This window comes from Pristiophorus japonicus, chromosome 10, assembly GCF_044704955.1.
Source record: "Pristiophorus japonicus isolate sPriJap1 chromosome 10, sPriJap1.hap1, whole genome shotgun sequence".
Classification (NCBI taxonomy): Eukaryota; Metazoa; Chordata; class Chondrichthyes; family Pristiophoridae; genus Pristiophorus; species Pristiophorus japonicus.
Window position 1 is genome coordinate 115995536 of NC_091986.1, and position 23761 is coordinate 116019296.

The 23761-nt window shown below is 42.9% G+C and overlaps 1 protein-coding gene across 2 annotated transcripts in view; it reads right to left on the reverse strand.

Moving 5' to 3' along the window:
• Positions 1 to 2969: 2969 nt before the first annotated feature.
• The window catches only part of eed (embryonic ectoderm development), a 39642-nt gene continuing 18850 nt past the window's right edge, over positions 2970 to 23761 (reverse strand). The window contains exons 3-13 of one of the 2 annotated variants that reach the window (XR_011595666.1): positions 16499 to 16591; positions 15253 to 15318; positions 13955 to 14080; positions 11675 to 11756; positions 10032 to 10123; positions 8184 to 8317; positions 6193 to 6298; positions 4453 to 4611; positions 3888 to 3961; positions 3386 to 3527; positions 3240 to 3308 (exon numbers count right to left, since the gene is read on the reverse strand). Coding sequence is in view for 1 of the 2 variants with exons in the window: in XM_070892015.1 (XP_070748116.1) it covers positions 3182 to 3308; positions 3888 to 3961; positions 4453 to 4611; positions 6193 to 6298; positions 8184 to 8317; positions 10032 to 10123; positions 11675 to 11756; positions 13955 to 14080; positions 15253 to 15318; positions 16499 to 16591 (1059 nt within the window). In the remaining variant the exon portion in view is untranslated. Of the gene's footprint in view, positions 3309 to 3385; positions 3528 to 3887; positions 3962 to 4452; positions 4612 to 6192; positions 6299 to 8183; positions 8318 to 10031; positions 10124 to 11674; positions 11757 to 13954; positions 14081 to 15252; positions 15319 to 16498; positions 16592 to 23761 lie in introns of both variants that reach the window. The other variant, XM_070892015.1, reaches the window with a different exon arrangement.

Sequence of the window (23761 nt, forward strand, 5' to 3'; positions counted from 1 at the left end):
GCTTCCAACCTCGTGCTCGATTACAAAGATCACACAGCTCCAACCCTACTTCAGCCCATTCACTAAAAAACTTGGGAACTTGAATGCTCCTCTGGCATCTGATCATTCACCATCGTAAACTTCAGTTCATCAAAAACTCTACTGCTTGTATTTAGCCCAGAGCCATTGCCCATCTTCATTAACCAACATTGGTTCCGGAACACAAAAACCTCTTAAAATTTTCATCCTTGTATTGTCGAAGACACCGATTCAAGATAAGACTCTTAACACAAGCAGCCCGTCAGATTGTTAGTTTATTGTTACTTGTATACAAGGGGAGAGTGCCCTAGACAAAGGCTTAGGGTACCAACTCCAGTAATACACAGGAATTAGACCATATTTATACACCCAAGTAAACAACTCGCATGTGATGGTTCCTCTTTTTTTTTCTAGCAGTTAATTTAATTACCTCATCAGTGTTATCCAATGGCTACTTGTCTTAGATACCCTTTCCTTATTTTGGGCTAACCTCTCCTTGCCCCCTGTACACAGTGTCTGTTTTTTTTGGTTTACACATCCTTATTGTGATTATAATTAGACAAAGAAGACAGATGACCTTAGCTGCTGTGAAGTAATGCAACCCATGGTTTCAACTGCTGACAGCTTGTTTGATATAGTTGCTGAAGTAAGCTCTAATTCTTAGGTTGACCAAATATAATGTCCCACAGCAAGCCTTGCAATCTATGGTTGCTCTTTTTCTATCTTTCCACAGTATTTAAAGTCCTTCATGATGTTGTCCCTTCTTTCTCTATAATCACCGCCCCTCCCCCCCACACACACTTCTGACTGCCCTTGTATAATTTCTTCCCTAATGCCCTTTACCTCCCTCTCCTTGGGAGGCTTGGGCCTCAGCTAGTTATAATCCATAATAATGACTTAGATGAGGGGACTGAACGCAAGGTATCCAAGTTTACTGACGATACAAAGCTAAGTGGGAAAGTAAGCTATGAGGACGCAAAGAGATATAGATAGACAGGTTAAGTGGGTGGGAAAGGTGGTGGCAGATGAAGTGTGAAATTATTGACTTGTCAGAAGAATTTTTTTTTTAAGAAATAAGGGTTATAGATTAGTAAATGTTATTCAGAGGGATTTTGTTGTCCTTGTACATAAATCAAAGTTAACATGCAAGCAAGTAAGAAGGCAAATGGTATGTTAGTCATTATTGCAAGAGGGTGAGAGTATAAGAGTAAGGAAATCTTGCTGCAATTATATACTTGTCTTAAATAGATGTTTGATGGATGAGAAGGTTGTCTTATGAGGATATTTTGAGTAGAATGGGCATCTGGAGTTTAGAAGAATGAGAAGCGATCTCCTTAAAACATAACATTATTAGAGGGCTTGACAAGAGTAGATGTGGAGAAGTTGCTTTCCCTGGCTGGAGAATCTAAAACTTGCGGTCATATCCATTTAGGACTGACATGAGTAATTATTTCTTTGAGGGTTGTGAATTTTTGGAATTCTCTACCCCAGAGGACTGTGCTCAGTCGTTGAGTATATTCAACACTGATAGATTTTTGGACAGTAAGAGAATCAAGGGATTATGGGGATAAGATCTGAAAAAGAGAGTTTTAAGTAGATGCTCAGCTATGAATGATGGAGCAGGCTCAAGGGACCGCATGGCCTCCTCCTATTTCTTAGGTTCCTCTAAAGACTCTCCTCAAAATTTCCCCCCATTGACCAAACGTTAGGTCACTCCCCCTTTAGCTCAGTATCCATGGTCCTTGCACCTCTGAAGTGCCTTAAAATTGTTTAATGGTATTATATAAATGTAACCATGCCAGATCTACCCATACTGGTTCAGATCCTAAGAATTTATATGTTCTAATGTGCACAATTATTTAACTTACTGTAACCCTTTATAATCTTGAAGACTTCCATCAGGTCATCCCTTACCCTTCACAGAATAAAGCAAGCCTCAACTTCCAAGTCTTTCTTCGTAACTAAACCCTCATCAATGGTATGTCCTAGTAAATCTACACAGCAACTTTTTCCAAGACTTAAACCCACAAAGATGTGGTTGGAGACTAGGCACTTATTCCTTAGGTTACAATGGCACCTTAGAGGAAAAAAATAATTTAGCTTTTGACGTCAACTATTGCAACATTAACTGTTGTTTCGAGGGGCCCAGTGCGTTAAACTTATTTACACAGGTTTTATTTTAATTGTAAATTAAATTGTGCAATGACTTATAAACAGTGTAGGAGCGAAAAACCTTAATCAGGGGTAAAGTAATTCGGTGTAATTAAAATATAAAGCAAGAAGGGCTGAGAGAAAGGTTTAAATGTGTTCATTGTAGAATAGCTGAATCCCACATCCCAGCAATTAGGCTGAAACATAGGTGGTCAGAGAAATTCTCTTAGGAGATAAGAACACCCACAAGATTTATGTAGACAGCTCACAGAAATAATGAGAGGAGGCCACGATGTTCCAGCCACATGAGATAACAGGAACAAAGCCTCTTTTAAAGCAGAGGGTAAGCAAACATCTGCCAAGGACAGAGTTAGCCTGGGAAGACATCCCCAGAAAAGTAACGTAACCTGCAGGGCTGTTCCCTAGCAGCAGCCGTCAGAACTGAATTGACCAATAGAATAATTAGATATTACTGTAACCAATAAAATTAATCTAACTGTAGTAACCAATGACATTGCTGAAAATTGTATTGACCAATGTATTAGTAGTAGGTGGGCAGGGACTGGTGGCAAATAACCAATGGAACACTTCCCCGCCTGGTTTCTGTATTTCGACTCTATAAACTGCAATTGCACAGCTTGTCCTGAGAGACCTGGAGCAGAGCAACCAGTGAGCGCACTGTTGCAAACGGCTCTCCCTTTATTAATCAGGTTTTAACAATTATTTTTTCTCCATTCCGTGTCGAATGTTATATTTTTAATACTCCACAACAAACAGCATGTACATACAGGCAGACAACATAAAAAAATATATTTTATTGACAGCAGAATAAAAGCAACAAGCAGCACGAAAGGAAAAGTCAAACTTAACTACACAGTATGCATTATTAGATATGCACAAATAGTAAGATTTCTTTGACAAAATGTATAACTGGACAAAGCAAGCTGAGAAAATATTCAATGTCACTGGTACACATTAAATTCACTAAATTTGGAACATGATTCATTTTTTTTTATCGAAGTCTGTCCCAGCGCCAGATAGTGGCATCATCACATACAGCAATGAGAATACTGCTATCTCTACTAAAACTGGTTTGTCGTATGGCTGCAGTGCATTTCGGATAAGCCAGTGTTGTGCACCTAAGGAAAAAAATAATTACATTACAAAATAGTTGAAAGCTTAATTGCAGTATCAAAAAAAAAGTGCAGCAGCTCACCATGGTGATATTTGCAAATGGTATGCCACAAAATGGACTTGGACTTCTCCATGTTGCAAGTTCCAATGTCAGCTGTACAAAAGTCAAGACACTTCCTTACAGGGAAATCTAGAAAATCTGAACTTCTTTCTCCAGGTGAGGGCTGCCATTGATAAGGTTAAAATTGAGAGGGGGGCATTAAATGTACAGTATTTTAAACCACCAGACAATTTTTTTTTTTTTTTTACGTGGAAGCAGTTTCTAAATCAAAAAAAGTTTTTTTTTTAAAAAGGTACAATGATACAGGGTGCAAGAATGAAATTTGTTTCAAGTAGTCTCTATTTTATTAAGTAAAATAAGTCTAACTAGAATCTTGACATTTTTGGAGAGCAGGCTCCATAGAAAGCAATACGTCTATGATTTCAAAACAGCTGGAGAAATGCTTAACCCTGAGAAACCACATTATCTGCTGCCTTGATTTTAGCAAAAGTCATTTAAAAAAACAAGAAAATAAAATACTAACTTGGCCTTGTGAGGGTCTTCCACTTCGAGGTCCCACACATAGAGTTTTCCAACTTGATTACCTAAAGCCAGCATCTTTAAAAAGAAATCTAGATTTTAATAGTTGAATAATTTCAAAGAAACCACTGACAAAAAGGTCTTTAAAATATGTTGATTTCATGGTAATCTTAAAAATCTTGGATACGAAAGAGATATAACTTGTATATTACTTAACTGGAGATCAAAAATCTCTTCAGTAATTAATGGCGACAATCCACTCAAAGAACAGTCTAATACAAAGCCTTTTTATCAAAACAGTGAAGTAAGAGAAGGCCACTCGACTGCCCATGACACAAATTTAATAAAGGGACAACAGCACTTAAATCGATCCAAATTCTCCCCGCCCCCCGCACGACTGTGTTGTGTGTAGATATTGAACTTCTTTCAACAAACAAGATCGATCATAACCTATGGGAGGGTTATTGGTAACCACTTACCTCAATGATTGAGTAGTAGACTCCACTGCAGAATGGGAATACACTCCTAAATTATACTAACTGAATATTTTAAGCGCACTTCATTCTTACCTTCTGCCAAAAATCCATTGAGAACCTCATATACCAGATATCACACTGACTGTAATCAAATCTTCCCAGTATGGTCACATTTGATTCATTTGGTTTTATTCTATCAATGTCATCTTCAATTTTGCTAGGTTTCCAGCATACAATGGCATTTTCACAAGACTGAAACAGATAACATAATTGTTACTGCTCGTAATCCTTGTAAATACAAGCTGAGCTATAACAATTTATCAATTCAACTGACCCAAGTCAAAATAAATCAACTAATTTTATTAGAAAGGAACTGAAATCTTTTGTAATTCACTAGGTTGATTCCGGAGATGGAGGTTGACTTATAAAAGGATAGGTTGAGACTATACACATTGGAGTTCAGAAGAATGACAAATAAACATAAGATAACGAGGGGGCTCGACAAGGTGGATGCAGAGACGATATTTCCACTCATAGGGGAAACTAAAACTAGGGGACATAGCCCATTTAAACTGAGACGAGGAGGAATTTCTTCTCTGAGGGTTGTAAATCTATGGAATTCTGTGCCCCAGAGAGCTGTGGAGGCTGGGTCATTGAATATATTTAAGGCGGAGATAGACAGATCTTTGAGCAATAAGGGAATAAAGGGTTATGGGGAGCAGGCAGGGAAGTGGAGCTGAGTCCATGATCAGATCAGCCATGATCTTATTGAATGGCAGAGCAGGCTCAAGGGATCAAATAGTCTACTCCTGCCCCTATTTCTTATGTTCTTCTGTAATACTGAACACTCATCTTAAGGTACTTTCTAAAATGCAGTCTTTAATCAACAGAAATATCCACTATGCAACAACTTGTATTTATATAGCACTTTTAACATAGTAACACGTAAAGGCGCTACACAGAAGAATTATAAAACAAAATTTAACACCGATCCGCACAAGGAGAAATTAGGGCAAAAGACCAAAAGCTAGGTCAAAGAGGTAGGTTTTAAGGAGCGTTTTAAAGGAGGAAAGAAAAGTAGAGAGGCAGAGATGTTTAGGGAGGGAATTCAAAGTTTAGGGTCTTGGCAACTGAAGGCACAGTCACCAATGGTGCAGCGATTGAAATCAGGGATGCTCAAGAGGCCAGAATTAAAGGCACATAGATATCTCCGGGGGGGACCTGAAGGAGATTATAGAGATAGGGAGGGGCGAGGCCATAGTTGGATTTGAAAACAAGGATGGAAACTTTTTTTTTTACATTGAGGCGTTGCTTAACTGGGAGCCAATGTAGGTCAGCGAGCAAGCTGGGGTGATAGGTGAACTGGACTAAATGTGAGTTAGGAGACGTCTGCAAGAGTTTCGGATGACCTCAAGTTTACATAGGGTAGAATGTGGGAGGCCAGTGCATTGGAGTAGTCAAGTCGAGAGTAATGAAGGCATGGATGAGGGTTTCAGCAGCAGATGAGCCGAGGCAGAGGCAAAGTCGGGCGATGTTACGGAAGTGGAATTATCTAGAAATCTCTACAACAACACTACTGTTAAAACCAAATGAATATTCACTAGAGGGATTTTTAATTTCTGCACATCCTTTTCCTGAAAAAAGTCAACCACTATGCACTGATTTCTGACCTGGAACAAGCATCCAACCCTACTCCAACATAACCACAAGAAAGGCCACCAATTTATAATTTAGCCACCAAAATTATCTATGTAGATTCCCATAAACATGGAGGGTAAAAGTTCAGACAACCTTTAGCCAAATGAATGTTGCAGACAAGAAAAGAATGTTTACCTTTGATAATATCAGATCTCCAAGCCACCGCACACAGTCCACATAATTCCTGTGTATGTCTCTTGTGGAGAAATCTGGGAAATGGATTTTCTGCGACACAAATGGCCTACAATCCAAAAAGACATTTTTATGAACAGTTTTACCAACGTTCCATCTCTCCTCTAAAATAACTCAGACAAGACCGTGATCATTGTTAATGGTACTCAGAACGTAACATTATTAAAAATACTTGCATTTATGCAGTGGATTATCACATCTCACCAACATCTTCATACACAATGAATTACTTTGAAGTGCAATAACAATGATATAGGCAAAAGGGGCAGAAAGTTTGTGCACAGCAACCAGCAGCAAAGAGAAATAACATGAATGATCAGTCTGTTTTGGATGAGGATCATTAGCCAGGACATTGAGAGAACGGTGATCTTCTTTAAATAGTACCATGGGATCTTAAAAATCTACCTGGTCAACAAAGTCAGTTTAATGTCTTATCCCAAAAAAATGGCAGCTCTGACAATGCATCACTCCCCAAACTCTATTGGAGCTTCAATCTAGATTGTGAGCCAAGATCCTGGAATGGAGCTGGTATCTACAACTTTCTAATTCAAGTGAGTGATACTAACTATGCAAAGTCGACACTTCAATTAGGCAATGAACTTTGTTGTTAAAAACCATACTTGAAGTATGTTTTTTAAAATTCTTTCTCCGCTCAAGATATTGATTGGGGGTTGCTCAGGTTTATTATACCAACCTCAATTAAACTCTAATACTTCACCCAAGTGGTCATCCTTCCTGTGAAAGGCTGACTGATTAGAGGGGGAATGGGGCAAATGGAGAAATCACAGCTAAGCCCAATCTACTGTCACCCGATGTCGACATACGTGCACTTCCAGCAAGGGTCTCTGGATAGCAGTTAGCAGATTCATTGGTTAAGGATGAAAAAACCAGTGGTATTGTCCCTAGCAATTGAAATCAGCTAACCTACAACAGATCAGGAATCAAACTTAGCACCTACATCATGTATGTGGCTCAGAAAATTACCTCAAACATCAAAGGACTATTCCCACATGTTACGAAGGTCAAAAGACAGTTACAATCGTTTTTTTTAAATCCAAAGTCTGTGGAGTTTTATTATAGCATTTTTAGATCTTCCTCTGCTAGATTGTACAGCAGTTCAAATGCGATAAAAGGTAGAGGAAAAGTCCACAAGGCAGGTGAAAGGGAGTAAACAAGAGCATCAGTGCCAATTTTCCCTGCAATTTTTTGTGAGCTGTGCAGCCACTTTAACGGGCTGCGCAGCCCATTCAAAAATCCACACGTGCGGTTTTTGCATTTAAAGGCCTGTGAGCTGGCTGTGCGAGTCTTCCAGAGTGCTGCACAGCCATACAGCTTAAAGGATTAAGACCTACCTATCAATTAACGTACTTGTGCAAAAATGTGTAACAGCTTGGAAAGCAGAGTAGTAGAATTGGTTATAACATAGGAGTTTCTCCACAGTACAAGCTGAGGAGCTGAGAAACAAAAAACCTAACTGACAATTTCCATTATGAATGTGAACGTATAAATTCATAATGGAAAAGTTGACACGGGAAATGAGTGAAGATGTTGAGATTTTTAATACATTATATAGATAGACATAAAATTAAAGAGTCTCCATTTGAAGTCATGCACGAGTTGGCAGGTGTAACATAAAAAAGTCCAATTATAATACCAATTATATGGGAAATTAATACTGAGATCACATTTTTATAAACCATGGAAACGTAAATTTGAACCAAAGATACCAGCATGAAAGTTTTTGCTATCTTAGTAGAATAAGTAAGGTCCTTTTTAAAATAAAAAATACATCCAATATAAATTTTGCAACAGGCAACGGTGCAGTAAGGTAGCAAAAAAGCAGCCAGTTCCACAATAATAAACGAGTAATAGCGAAAGCAAGTCCAGGCAATGTGATTTGAAGAGGGCTGAGGTTTGAAGTATATAACCGTTACCTGTTTGTTTTACTTGGGTTATATTCATTCGATGCTTTAATAGCTTTTAGCATCCTTTCCGAGTTGATTCGCCACAGTTTAAGGGAATGATCCATGCCGCAAGACATTATTTTCTCTCCAAGGAGATCAAAATCCTGCAAACAAAGAAAAACATAAGATGTGTAACACAATCTATTTTATAAAATGAAAATGTTGAGTTGGTCCCAACATGTCTTTTATGAATACATTGAAAATTATTAGGTCAGGCTCTCTTTTGAAAAGTCATTATAAGTGTCAACGTGTACCTGCAGTATCAGTTATGCGTCAATGTTAATGTCCAATTTCCATTTTAAATACATCACAGCAACATTAGTTATAATAGCAGTATCCCACATACCTACCAACTGCTGGGTCTATTGCTGGCTGCCTCTGGACTATTATATCGGATTTTAGCATCACTCTTAGCTCAATAGTAGCATTCTCACCCAAGACTGAAGATTGTGGGTTCACGTCTCACTCCAGAGACTCGAGAACATATTCTAGGCTGACATTTCAGCGCAGCACTCAGTACTGCACTGTCAGAGGTGCCGTCTTTCAGACGGGATGTTAAACCAAGGCCTCATCTGCCCTCTTGCCTGAATGAATAGTGCCATGGGACCTTTTACAAAGAGCAAGGAGATTCGCCTGGTGTCCTGATGAATATTCATCCCTCAACCAACATAATCAAATTATTTAGTCATTTCTCACTGCGGTTTGTGGAACCTTCATGTGTGCATTTCCCTGTATTACAACTGTGATGATGCCTCAAAAGTACTTAATTGGCTTTGGGACATCCCGAGGTCGTGAAAGGTACTATATAAATGCAAGCTCTTCGTGTTCGGTCAGACATGTAGCCTGACCCATCAATTCGACAAATAAGCCTTTGCCTTCAATCTCCCCCTCCCCACTTAGATGGATAAGGGTGCTTCAGTGCCTCAATGCACTTCAACTCAACAAGGACAGAAGCCCACATCCCCACTGCACTTTGGCTCACTCTCCTCCCCCGCCAAGAAATATTTTATACACTGTTTCCCCCTCCCCACAATGAGAATCATTTTGTATTGGAGAGCCCCCTTCACGAAGCAGGAATTTTTGAACAATCCCTCCCCCCAACCCACTTAAATATTTTGCCATACCCTACCGAGCAACAATATGTACCCCGACTCCATGCAACATTTTGATGATTGTACTCCCCTTACCCAATTATCCGGATTTTGAGAGAGTGACCTTTCTAACCCACATAGCACATTGCTTCCCTCCCCCCCACAACTAAGCAACATTTTTGTAGATGCAAACAACCCCCTCTGGGCAACATTTCCAACGTGACAGTCAACTCTACCCTCCAGAGGACATCTCGCAGACTTCTCAACACCCCGTGGCCAAGTGTGTTTCCTGGCTGCACTATCCCTATCCTCCGCACCCTGCCCCACTTAGCCCCGATTTAACCTTTCTCAACCAGAATATTGTCCTTAATCTTAATTCCCCATGTGCAACGTCTTTAAGAGAAAACACAAGTACTCAAGAAATGAAACATCTTGCAACATGTAGCACTTAGAAGTCAGACAACGTAGATTTCCTTCTAGATCATCTTGCTACTGACCCACACACACACACACACACACACACGAGCATCTCCTTCACTTTCAATACACTTCCTGCATTTTATTATACCCGTAGGAGTCTAAATAGTGCCGTGAAGAGTCCATCGGTCATTACTAGAGAATGTTGTGCAAACTCAAAACAAATAAGTAATATTGTCTTGAATGGAATTTTTAGGTTATCAACAGAAGCCAAATAATGGAACAGCACAGAATATGACTGGTTACTTACTGCACTCAGAACCTCATCTCGGTGTCCTTCCACGCCTCCAAATATTGCAACTAAAGTGTCTGTCTGGATGTTCCAAAATCTTAGAGCATGATCTAGTGTGAAGCACAGGTTCCATTTAGCCTTTCAGATGGATTACTTCATAGAAGCTGTACAGTTTTTTTTTAATCATTTTGATAAGCTACAGGCTCCCAGAGTCCAGAGTGAGTTACAAGACTTACAGCACTCACTTGTGCAAAAATTTTTTTTCAAAAAGTGATTATTGTACCATGCAATTGTGACACTTACTTTTAAACTTATGACAGAAGATGTAACATCACTTCTACATAATATATTAAAAATACATCAATAGAGACAATAAATCAAATTTGAATTAAAAAATGTTAAAGCTTCAAATCAAAGACTCAACTGGTTCAGGAGAGAAAACAAGTGAGGAACAGCATTTAAAAAAAAAAACGTTAAGTAGGCACAAAGTCAGATGGAACAGGGGGAATAAACACCAATTATGCCCAAAATCTAACATGACGGTCTTCAATCTTTGTGAAATTGATTTTGGGTATCTGGTTGGCGTATGAGAATGTGTCCGGATATTACATTGACCAATGAGCGCATTTTTGGTTTTCTATGATTTACACTTCTACATTTACTAGACACAAAACTTAGTATATATACCCTACTAATTTACACCTTTATCATGAAACAGTCATAAGAATAGACAAGCATTCCCCTGGCACATTTGTCAAAGGATGCAGATTGTAATGCAAGGACTTTATTTTCAACCTATTCCTTTCCAATTCAATTTCTTCTTCCCCATGCCACAATTACTACAGTATCCTGGACCTTCTGCAATACTGTCAGGCTGGTGGCTGGGAGATGACTACAGAAGCAACATGTCATCAAATTCCTCTGCCCTCCCAAAGGCTTCAACTCAGCAATTACATCCAGCAGCATCGCTGAACCTGCAGTTCAGCATCGAGGAGATTCCAGATATAAACTCTCATACCACCACTATACAGGAACTCAAGAACACAATTTAAAACTAAGTGCAAGCAACTCTCGATTATCTGTACACGGATCCAATGGAAAACCGTTGCAACGGGATTTAAAATTCTGTTGTTAACAAGTGAAAAGACAGCCCCAAATAATTTGGAAAAATCCTCTTCCAAACACTGTGCTCATTTGTATTTGCTTATTCTCTCCCTCACATTCTCTCTCCCTGGCCAAAGGGACCCCGTACCGGCCGCTTCTATCCCAGGCCGAATTCAGGGGACGTCTAACCGGCCGAAGGGACTCTGGGATGACCTGCCAAAGGGTCTCTCTCTCTCACACACACTCTCACTCGCCATAAAAATCATCCTCCTCTGCACTTGCTTTGCTGGTGTGTGTGTGCGCACTGCTGCAGCTGCTGTCTCTCGCGGCCGCCACTGATGTTGGGAACGGGGGTAATGCCGGCATCAGGTTCCAGGCACAGACTTTAATCAGAAGACTACTAACTTCTTTTGTGATTGTTTGTATTTATTCATTCAAGTTTTAACTTAAAAATGTAGACTCACCCCAACAGAAAAATAGTTTACCCGGAATAGCCCAATCCCTAAGGGACTCGGATAATCGAGAGTTGCCTGAGTTAATCTTAATTGATATCTTACCTTTGCTTACAGAAAGCAGGAGATTTGGCTCTCTGGGGTGGAATTTCAACTCATTGATTGCATTACCGTGTCCAACATAGTGCTACAATCAACAAAAAGGGGAAGAAAGCCACATTAGTTTCATCCACAATGAATAGCAAATACTTTAGGAATTAAAGTAAATCAAGAAGTTATGATGTTCCTTTGAAATGCAGCAATTTACCAACTGAAAATATACACTTGAGTATTAAAGCACCGGTGTGCTTTGCAACCCTTTGATTTCCAACAGTTTTTCCAAAATTCACATTACTTCTCAAATGAAATACAAAGCATCATAAGCACCACCATCTTGGGACAAGAAATAATAGTACTAGTTATAATCTTATCCACTGATCATACATTTCCCTTTTGTAGTTTCTTGCAGAAGTTGTATTCAGGTTTTATATTTTCAAATTAAGCAATTTTGTAAGTGCAGAGATATTTTGGAACTACTCCAAAAATTCCTGGTTTAAGCCAAAATTCAATACAAACAGCAACTCCCGAATCATGAGCAGACACTTTGGAGGGGGGGGGTAAGAATTTTAACCCTCAAAATCGTGGGGGATTGGGCCAGATATTATTAAAATTCTCATACCCAACCTCAAACCACCCCCACAGCACACGCGCGAGCGGGGGGGAGGGGGGAGAGGAGAAGAGAGAGAGAGAGAGAGAGAAAAGAGAGAGAGAGAGAGAGAGAGAGAGAGAGAGAGAGAGAGAGAGAGAGAGAGAGAGGGGATCAGAGGAGACAGGATTGGAACGGGAAGAGGGGGGGGGGGGGGTTTCAGGATTATTCGGGGTGGGATAAAGAGTATGGAGAGAACAGAGAGTATGGTGGAAGAATGTGACCCAGGTTTAAAGGGGTGGCCAGGGGGTTGAGTGCGAGAACATGATCCAGATAGTAAGACTGGAAGAAATCCGAAAGTCACGACATGGTCACTATTCACTTCATACCTTGTTAACAATCCGTGACCCACACACAATACACCATCTATGGCTAGGGGGATATGGGGAAAGAGGTGAGGAACTTGGGTAGGATGTGATCAGGAAGCTGGGATGGAAGGGAGAAGATCAGGATCATGTGCAGAGCGGGAAGCACAGGAACGGAGATTGGGAGTGGTTGTCAGGAACTTAGGCAGGGCGGGAGGGGAAGAGAAATAGAATGTCAGAAACTTGGGGGTGGTGGGTGGGAGAAGGTCTTAACCCGAGAGAGATAGCCTGTCTGTTCCAAGTGAGTTCTGTTCTGCCTGGAGTCAGCAGTCAGAATGATTCGAATTACACTTTGTAAAGTCACGGATTACATCGGCAGGGAGGATCTAATGACACAATCCAGAGAAACTGCTCGGTGTGTCTTAACCTCCAAGGGGACCAATCAGGAATCCGGACTAGTCATCAAGGGGGCCCAAGCAGAGCTTTAGGTGTTGCAAATTAATACGTCTGACAAAAAATGTTAATCAGGCCCAGTCATTAAATTCGGCAGGGCTCCAAGGGAAACCCGTTCTTTCGAGTTTCCCAACCACAAAACAGTCCCTCGCTCCCTCACCGCCTCCAAATTAGTATCAGCCATTAGTTCCCTACTCCCAACTAAACTGTCGATCCTCACAAATTTATGCAAACTCCAGCATTTCATGGAAAACATGCTCTGGCTTGAGCTAGAAAAACAAGCTAAGGCACTTGATGCTCATTTTCTTAGATCATGCAAGGCCTCAACTGTTGTCAGATTATTGTCTGAAATTTGATTCAAGAGATTACTGTATCCTTTTTCTATCCAACATTTAATAGAGATGTTTATTATTGCAATATCAAAAGAGCTCTAGTTTCTAGGGCAGATCAAAGAAGTCATATGATGCAGGAAGGTGACTCAAAAGTCTAAAAAAAAAGTAAACACATTCCTGTTATTTCCCCCCACTGAACTAGACCCGTCAATGGCACAGTCCTGTTTGATTTATGAATTACTCCCGCTTAAAGACAAATAACAAAACCCAACGGTTCTGAATTCAAACAATTTTAAAAATAAAATGTATACATTTACAAACACCGCAGCATTGATATTTAGTACGGCAATAGATCACAAACACAAGTGGTAAACTGAAATTAACAGGAATAACTTGATTATATTTGACAGTATAGTACTTTTACTGTATTTGCTCCTGCTTGGTTTTGTGGGTAAGTAAAGAGGAACCACTGGCAAAATTCAGTCGAGAACTAACCTACAGAAACATTATTCTATCCCAGAGTATAGTATTCACAACTGATTGTACTGACCTTAATGCACTGCATGGAGATGGGATTAATAATTCGGATAATGCCCCTCGATCCTGCCACAGCCAGGAGGGGATGGCTTGTATTACTGTCATAGGTCCATGCACATGTGTAGAAGTTTTCATCTGTCTGAACAGCTCCAGAGTTAGAGTCAATACTGAATGAAACCTCATTGATAATTTCTCTTTGCCCCGAAATCTCTTGTAACTTCAATGCCTCCTCCAGTCAGGACTAGGAAACAATCTTACTCAGACTTATCCAAGACAATTGCTGGTGCCATTTTGGCTATGTAATCAACAGGACTGGAGAACCAACTAAGCAAGGTAAATTTTCTTCAATCTCCTAAGAGGTTATCGCCTCACCCACAGAAGCACAAACAGATTTCTATTATTCATCATAGGCAGTCCCTTGGAATCAAGGAAGACTTGCTTCCACTCCTGAAGCGAGTTATTTGGTGGCTGAACAGTCCAATACGAGAGCCAGACTCTGTCACAGGTGGGACAGATAGTCGGTGAGGGAAGAGGTGGGTAGGACTGGTTTGCCACATGCTCTTTCCACTGTCTGCGCTTGATTTCTGCATGCTCTTGGCGTTGAGACTTGAGGCGCTCAGCGCCCTCTCGGATGCACTTCCTCCACTTAGGGCGGTCTTGGGCCAGGGACTCCCAGGTGTCAGTGGGGATGTTGCACTTTATCAGGAAGGCTTTGAGGGTGCCCTTGTAGCGTTTCCGCTGTCCACCTTTGGCTCGTTTGCCATGAAGGAGCTCAGAGTACAGCACTTGCTTTGGGAGTCTTGTGTCTGGCATACGGACTATGTGGCCTGCCCAGCGGAGCTGATCAAGTGTGGTCAGTGCTTCAATACTGGGGATCTTAGCCTGAATGAGGACGCTGGGAGGACAGGCGCACCAACCATTACTAACTAACAAGAAGTTAAGTAAAGTTTGCTGCCCCTTTTAAATTCAGTTTTAGCTTTCACTGGATCTGATTAGCCGTTAGTAAAAAGGACTCAAAATCACTTTCAAATTATTTTAAAATCTACCCTTATGCTGGCATTTCTATCTTAAAAAAAAATAGAAGGATATTCAATTATGTTGCGGTAATTTAACTAGGTACCATTGTTGGATGAAACCAACAGTCCCTGGACTTTACTCCCCTCACCAAAAAATTGAACAGATAATTATAATCCAGCTCAGAGTGGCACTTTAAAATTTCAAGCAATTACTGACACAAAAATACATGTTAACTGAAGTTAATTCCAATTTTACATCTATCATGTAATTATGTTTATATTCCAAGAAGGATACATCAGCATCCACATACGACTGCAGTAATCGTATTTCCCCTTGTGAATGACATTCATAAAGTGTGACCTAGCCCAAACAAAGAGAAAGAGAGAGAGAGAGAGAGAGAGAGAATTAGAATATATATGAACACATGATGAAATATTGCATTCATTAGTAACAGAATTGAAATTATCCAAATTTATTTTCCTTTGACAAGAGGTAAGATAGCCTCTTTTTTTTTTTGGGGGGGGGGGGGGGGAATGGAAGAGAAGAGTGGAAGTGGGAGAGAGCAAAAAGAAAATGAGGCATACCTCACTTCTGACATCAGTTTCGAGCTACACACCTTGTACAGTCAAGAGTCATCATATCATAGGCAATACCTTGAAAGAGGCTGACTTGCTTCCACGAGTTCACAGATGTTTCAATGAAGGACTTGATGTTCCCGTCCTGAACTCCAATTGAGTGGGGTGGAAGATGCCTGTGCGTGGATTTTATTAACGTGTGGTGACCATTGCACATCAGCCACCACACGGGCTTGACAGAGCTAGGCCTTTATCCAGTGTCAAGGGTTAACCAGGACGATTGGAGACCTGCTCTGCTGCATGGACCTAGTGCGCACACATATGCCGTGTGGGCTTGCCCGTGCTGCCCCGGGCTCTTCTGGGCCCCGTACTCTCATTTGCCGCACCTCCGCCATAATCTCTCGCTGCTCCTCCGCACGATCGCTCAGCGTTCCTCCGCCACAAAACACTCGCCGCACCTCCGCACCAAACATTTGCTGGACCTCCGCCACCGAATCGCAGCCACGGTCCCTCATCACTCCTCCGCCTTGATCACTCGCCACACCTCTGCCACGTCCTTCCCGCTCCTCTGCTTTACCAGGGCCCCGCCAATGCGCCTGCCCACGCTCCAAACGGCGGCGTGGGTCCTGATGACATTACCCAATCGCCCACCTCGAAGTCGTCGCACTTTGAGCAGCTCACACTGGAAGTTGTAGTGGTGACTGAGGAGGTGTTCTCTCGCAGGTCGAGTGTCAAGAGTGTAATCGCAGGAAGCAACGGTCAATCTTGCTTTGATGGGGCGAGTCAGATATATAATATTAAACAGTGTGGGTTTAAAAATGTGGCCTATTTTAATATGTGATTTTTAATTATAAAAAAAAGTTTTAAATTGTATATTCGTTGGCAAGGAACTGCCCATTATACACTGTTTTTGCGAAGGGAAATTTGTGGCATGACATTTTTGTTAATCAACTTAAGGCACTGACCCGGTTGCTACCAACTGTGGCAAATACCAAAGGATCTCCCTCTTTACTGTGCCAGTTAAACTGCACTCCAAAAAGTGGTTGACCATGATCCTCCTAAAAAAGAACATAAAGAATCATATTTTTTTTCTTGTATAAAACTTTGTTTGGAGCATCACAAAACATCAGCATATAAGAGGCCAAGTAGATGGCATTGTTAATATCCCTATAGTTAGTACGGGGAGGTACATAGGGCCATCCAGGTGGAACTCTGCCTTCCAATTTCCCCCCACTGCCTGCAAGATGATGTTGCAGCTTCTACTTCACATCTTCCTATTCAACAAACTTCAGATCATAGAAATCAAATTGATGTTTGTACTTCATTCCACAACTTGGAGCATCAACACTGTGCCTCCACACTATCCAGTAAGTCCACTTGAGATATAAACTACATCTAATGACTTATGATCATATATCCTTTACATAGACTAGATAACACAATTCAAAATGTTTTTTTGATTGAAGTATATTGAAGTTGATTCAAGTGTCTGGCTTTTGGTAAACTATTTGCCCAAGATTACAAAGGTAAACTGAGGTATATAAATACTACTTTCTGTTCATATCATTAAATACTACATTCCGTCACTTGCATTCCTTGGTCAATCAATATTCAAGAGGCTTTAATGATAATTCATTTTGCAAACAGGATTCAAACACTTTCAGAAAATGTATGTACCATTTATGACATTTTATAAAAAAATATTTAACATTGTGATGGAAGGTTTTTTCCAAGTTACAGGACAAAAGTTAATTTCCTCAAAAGGGGAAATGATTTAGCTATTGTTTTGTAGACAGTGACATTGTCTTGTGGGCAATGCCAAAAATCAAAAACACAGTAAAAAGTAAAAAGTGACGGTGACAAGAATGAGAGCTGATCTTATCAAAACATAAGATAATAGGCCCAAGTTTCCACACGATAAAAAAACGGGTGCCCCTCCGAGCTGGGCACCCGTTTTTCGCGCCTAAGCGTTCTGCAGCTCCTTGTCTGCCTGGCGCGGCGTGCAGGGGGGGCGGAGCCTACACCCGCACCGATTTTGTAAGTGGGAGGGGACGGGTACTATTTAAATTAGTTTTTTTCCTGCCGGCAACGCTGCACATGCGCGTTGGAGCGTTCACGCATGCTCAGTGTGAAAAAAACATTGGCACTCGGCCATTTTTGTAGTTCTTTGTAGCGGTTTAATTTTTTAACATTTTTAAAATAAAAGCACATTGCCATCAGCACATCTCACTGCAGCCTTCTCACTGTCTCCTCCCCCCGGCGGGAAGAATGGGCGCCTCCTACCCCCGCCGCGGGAAAGAGCGGGCGCCTCCCACCCCCCCCCCCCACGGGCGAACGGGCACCTCCTACCCCCGCCGCGGGAAGAACGGGCGCCTCCTACCCACCCCGCGGGCAGAACGGGCGCCTCCTCTCCCCCCCGCGGGAAGAACGGGCGCCCCCCCCCCCCCCGCGGGAAGAACAGGCGCCTCAGGCTGACTGCAGAATTCTCCGTGCCTGAAGCACTTTCACACAGGTAGGAAGATGGTTTATTTAATCTTTTCTTTGCTTATAAATGTTTATTCAGGTTGGATTTATTTGTATAATATTTGTAGAAGTATAAATAAGGATTTATTGTAGAATTTAATGACTTCCCTTCCCCCCCACCTCGTTCTGGACGCCTAATTTGTAACCTGCACCTGATTTTTTTTTAATGTGTAGAACAGGTTTTTTCAGTTCTACAAAAATCTTCACTTGCTCCATTCTACTTTAGTTTGGAGTACGTTTTCACTGTGGAAACTTTGAAATCAGGCGTCAGTGGCCGGACACGCCCCCTTTTGAAGAAAAAATTCTGTTCCAAAGTAGAACTGTTCTAACTGACTAGAACTGCAGAAAAGAAAATGTGGAGAATTGCGATTTCTAAGATAGTCCGTTCTCTACCAGTTGCTCCTAAAAATCAGGCGCAAATCATGTGGAAACTTGGGCCCAACAAGGTGGATGCAGAGAGGATATTTCCAACAGGGGAAACTAAAACTAGGGGTCTCAGAATAAAGGGGCCGCACATTTAAAATTGAGAGGATGAGGAATTTCTTCTGAGGGTTGTAAATCTATGGAATTGTGCCCCAGAGAGCTGTGGAGGCTTGGTCATTGAATATATTTAAAGGTGGAGATAGACAGATCTTTGAGCGATAAGGGAATAAAGGGTATGGGGAGCAGACTGGAAAGTAGAGCTGAGTGCATGATCAGATCAGCCATGATCTAATTAAATGGCGGAGCAGGCTCGAGGGGCCAGGTAACCTATTCCTGCTCCTATTTCTTATGCTCTTATGGTGTGCAATGTTCCCTTTCAGCTGTTCTGCTTCTCTCGCACAGCCGGGTCACCAGTTTTTAAATAGGAAAAACCACCCATGTGCGGTATTTTGAATGGGCCACGCACCCAAATATAAAATTAAAGGGAACATTGGTGGTGTTTGAGCAGTATTTTTTTTTTAAAATGAAGCTCACCATATTAAAAATAGGTAACGTATCTTTCTTTGGGAATTTTCTTTGGGTTTTTCCAGTCGGAAATGTAGTAAACAGTGAGCATCATATAGTGGCAGATTTCAAGAGGACATAAGAATTACATAGAATTTTACAGCACAGAAACAGGCCATTTTGCTCAAAAGGTCAATGCCAGTGTTTATGCTCCACACGACCCTCCTCCCATTTTACATCATCTCATCCTATCAACATATCCTTTGATTTCTTTCTCCCTCATGTACTTATCTGGCAGTGGCTCATTTTTGCCCGAGTCAGAAGATTGTGGGTTCAAATCCCACTCGAGACTGGCGCACAAAAATCTAGGCTGACAGTCCAATGCAGTACTGAGGGAGCGCTGCACTGTTGGAGGTCCGACCTTTCGGATGAGACGTTAAACCAAGACCCCCGTCTGCTCTCAGGTGGATATTACATAAGAAATAGCAGCAGGAGTAGGCCATCTGGCCCCATGAGCCTGTTCCGCCATTTAATACGATCATGGCTGATCAGATCATAGACTCAGGTCCACTTCGCTGCCCACTCCCCATAATCCCTTATTCCCTTATCAGTTAAGAAACTGTCTATCTCTGTCTTAAATTTATGCAATGACTCAGCTTCCACAGCTCCTTGGCAGCTAATTCCACAGATTTACAACCCTCAGAAGAAATTCCTCCTCATCTCAGTTTTAAAGTGATCCCATGTCACTATATCGAAGAGCAGGGGAGTTATCCTCGGTGTCCTGGCCAATTTATCCCTTAATCAACATCACTAAAACAGATTATCTGCTCATTATCACATTGCTATTTGTGGGAGCTTCCGATCATCATAGGCAATCCCTCGGAATCGAGGAAGACTTGCTTCCACTCTAAAAATGAGTCCTTAGGTGACTGACAGTCCAATACGAGAACCACAGTCCCGGTCATAGGTGGGATAGGTTTGCCGCACGCTCTTTCCGTTGCCTGTGCTTGATCTCCGTATGCTCTCGGTGTTGAGACTCGAGGTGCTCAGCGCCCTCCCGGATGCACATCCTCCACTTCGGGAGGTCTTTGGCCAGGGACTCCCAGGTGTCAGTGGGGATGTTGCACTTTATCAGGGAGGCTTTGAGGGTGTCCTTGTAACGTTTCCTCTGCCCACCTTTGGCTCGTTTGCAGTGAAGGAGTTCCGAGTAGAGTCCTTGCTTTGGGAGTCTCGTGTCTGGCATGCGAACAACGTGGCCTGCCCAACGGAGCTGATCAAGTGTGGTCAGTGCTTCAATGCTGGGGATGTTGACCTGGTCAAGGACGCCAACGTTGTTGCGGCTGTCCTCCCAGGGGATTTGCAGGATCTTGCGGGGACATCGTTGGTGGTATTTCTCCAGCGACTTGGCGTCTACTGTACATGGTCCGTGTCTCTGAGCCATACAGGAGGGAGGGTATTACTACAGTCCTATAGACCATGAGCTTGGTGGCAGAACACTCTTTTGCTCAGGCGGCCGAAGGCTGCACTGGAGGCGGTGTTGAATCTCTTTGTCAATGTCTGCTCTTGTTGCTAAGAGGTTCCCGAGGTATGGGAAATGGTCCACATTGTCCAGGGCCACGCCGTGGATCTTGATGACTGGGTGGTAGTGCTGTGCGGCGGGACAGATTGGTGGAGGACCTTTGTCTTACGGATGTTTAGTGTAAGGCCGATGCTTTCGTACGCCTCAGTGAATAGTTTACTATGACTTGGAGTTCAGCCTCTGTATGTGTGCAGAAGCAGGCGCCGTCTGCGTACTGTAGCTCGACGACAGAGATTGGGGTGGTCTTGGACCTGGCCTGAAGACAAAGACTGAGCAGGTTCCCATTGGTTCTGTAGTTTCGTTCCACTCCAGATAGGAGCTTGTTGAATGCGAGATGGAGCATGGCAGCGAGGAATATTGAGAAGAGGGTTGGCGCGACGACTCAGCCCTGCTTGACCCCGGTCCGGACGTGGATTGAGTCTGTAATGGATCTGTTGGTAAGGATCACGGCTTGCATGTCGTCGTGGAGCAGGCGGAGGGTGGTGACGAACTTTTGGGGGCATCTGAAACAGAGGATACTCCATCGACCCTCGCGGTTGACAGTGTGAAATGCCTTTGAAAGGTCGAAGGAGGCCATGTACAAGGGCTGGTGCTGTTCCCTGCATTTTTCTTGCAGCTGTCGCGCTGTAAAAATCATGTCCGTTGTGCCCCATTGGTGACAAAATCTGCACTGTGACTCTGGGAGGAGCTCTTCAGCTACAGGGAGAAGATGGTTGAGGAAGACTCTAGCGACAACTTTCCCAGTGGCTGATAACAGGGAGATTCCTCTCTAGTTGCCGCAGTCAGACTTGTCCCCCTTTTTTAAAAAAAAAAATGGTCACGATCACTGCATCTCAGATCTCCCAGCATGCTCTCCTCCCTCCAGATGAGAGACATGAGGTCATGTATTCGCACCAGCAGTGCCTCTCCGCCATACTTCAGTGCCTCAGAAGGGATTCCATCCGCTTCCGTAGCCTTGTTATGCTTAAGCTGCCTTATGGCTTTTTCTCTATCTCGTGCAGGGCTGGGGTTTTACTGAGCTGGTGGCAGGTAGCATAGTGCAGGATGGAGTCGAGGACACTCGAATAAAAGGCAGAGTCTTGATTGAGGAGATCTTCGAAGTGCTCCTTCCAGCGGACCCCGACTGCCTCGGCATCCTTGATGAGTGTTTCCCCGTTCTTGGCCAGCAGTGGGATGGGGCCTTGACTGCAGTGAAGAATGCTCGCAACATCATGGCTGTCTGCCAACTGCTGTAGCTCCTGTGCTTTCTCCATCCACCATCAGTTTAGGTCCCAAGTTTTTTGTTGGACCTCGGCCTTAAGCTGTTTGTAATGCTGCCTTGCTGCTCCCGAGTTGAGTTGTTGTTTAAAGTTCAGAAATGCACTGCGCTTGCGATCTATTAGCTCTTGGATCACCTGGTCATTCTCATCAAACCAGTCTGGTGTTTCCTGGTTGAGTGACCGAGTGTCTCTTCGTGAGCACTGGTTATGGAGGCCTGGAGGGCAGACCAAGCACTGTGGGCATTCTGCGTCTCGGGGTCATCAAGGCACGCCACGTTAGCTGTGAGGCGCTGACAGTATAGAGCTCTCTTAGCTGGGTCTTTAAGTGCCCCGGCATTGACTTTTTTGCGGCACTGCTTCTGCTGCCCCCTTCGCTTTGGGGCTATGTTGATGTCGATGATGGATCGGATTAGGCGGTGGTCCCTCCAGCAGTCATCAGCTCCTGTCATGGCGCGAGTGATGCACACATCCTTGCGATCCCTGGCAGGTGCCAGTGTTTGGAGTGAGGGTGTTGCCACGATGCCTTGTGCTTGTCCCTCTGGCAGAACAAGGTGTTGGTGATGACAAGGTCATGTTCTAGACATTTTGTCAGGAGTGGGGTACCGCTGGAGTTGGTTTTCCCTACCCACTCTCTGCCGATCATGCCTCCCCAGAGGGCTGTGTCCTTGCCGACCCTGGCGTTGAAGTCACCGAGGAGAATCAGTTTGTCGTCCGCAGGGACGTGAGACAGGGATTTTGAGGCTGGAGTAAAAACCCTCTTTGGTCTAATCTGTCGCATCGAGTGTTGGGGCGTACGCACTGATGACTGTGGTGCATTGAATCTGGGTTAGGGCGAGTCAGAGAATCATGAGATGTTCGTTAACCCCGCAGGGGGAGTCTTTGAGGCGGTCGACCAGCTCGTTTTTGATGGCAAAACAGACTCCGTGGAGGCGGCGTTCTTCCTCTGGTTTCCTTTTCCACAAGGTGTAACCGCCACCTTGTTGCTCGAGGTAGCCGTCCCCTGCCCGCCGGGTCTCGCTTAGGTCGACAATGTCGACATCGAAGCGTCCAACTTCCCGGGCAACTATGTCGGTGCGGCGTTCCAGCCGGTCGCTGCTGGGAGTTGTCCATGAGGGCCCTGACGTTCCAGATCCCGAACTTCATGTTAAAAGGATTGGAAGTGCCTGTGCGCGAGTTCTTTTAACGTGGGGTGGCTGTTGCACACCAGCTACCACACGGGCTTAGTGGAGCACGGTCTTGGTCCAGTGACAAGGGGGTCCAAGATGACTAGAGAGCAGGGAGCTTCCTGTGGGCAAATTGGCCGTCATGTTTTCTACATTATAACAGTGACTGTAAAGCGCTTTAGCATGTCCAGAGGTCGTGCAAGGCACGATATAAATACAAGTCTTTCTTACTTTCTGTTTTGCATCTGTATTATTTGCCTCAACCACTCCACGTGGTGGTGAGTTCCACATTCTTACCACTCTAAAGAGTAAAGACGTTTCTCCTGAATACATTATTGGATTTAGCAGTAACTATCTTGAATTTATGGTCCCTAGTTTTGGACGCCCCCACAAATGGAAATATCTTCTCTATGTCAACTGCAGGAACAGAAAGACCTAGGACTTCACATATATAAATCTTTGAATATGGCAGGACAAGTTAATTAGGCCATTAAAAAAAAATTATAAATATAAGCAGAGTACAAAAGCAAGGAAGCTGTGCTAAATCTTTATAAATCATTGGTTAGGGCTCAGCTGGAGTAGTGTGCGCAATTCTGGGCACCACACTTTAGGCCTTGGAGAGTACACAGAGGAAATTTATGCTATGATACTAGGAATGAGGGATTTCAGTTATGCAGAGAGACTGGAGAAGCTGGGGCTGTTCTCCTCAGAGCAGAGAAAGTTAAGGGGATAATTAATAAATAGATGTTCAAAATTATTAAGAGGTTTGATAGATAG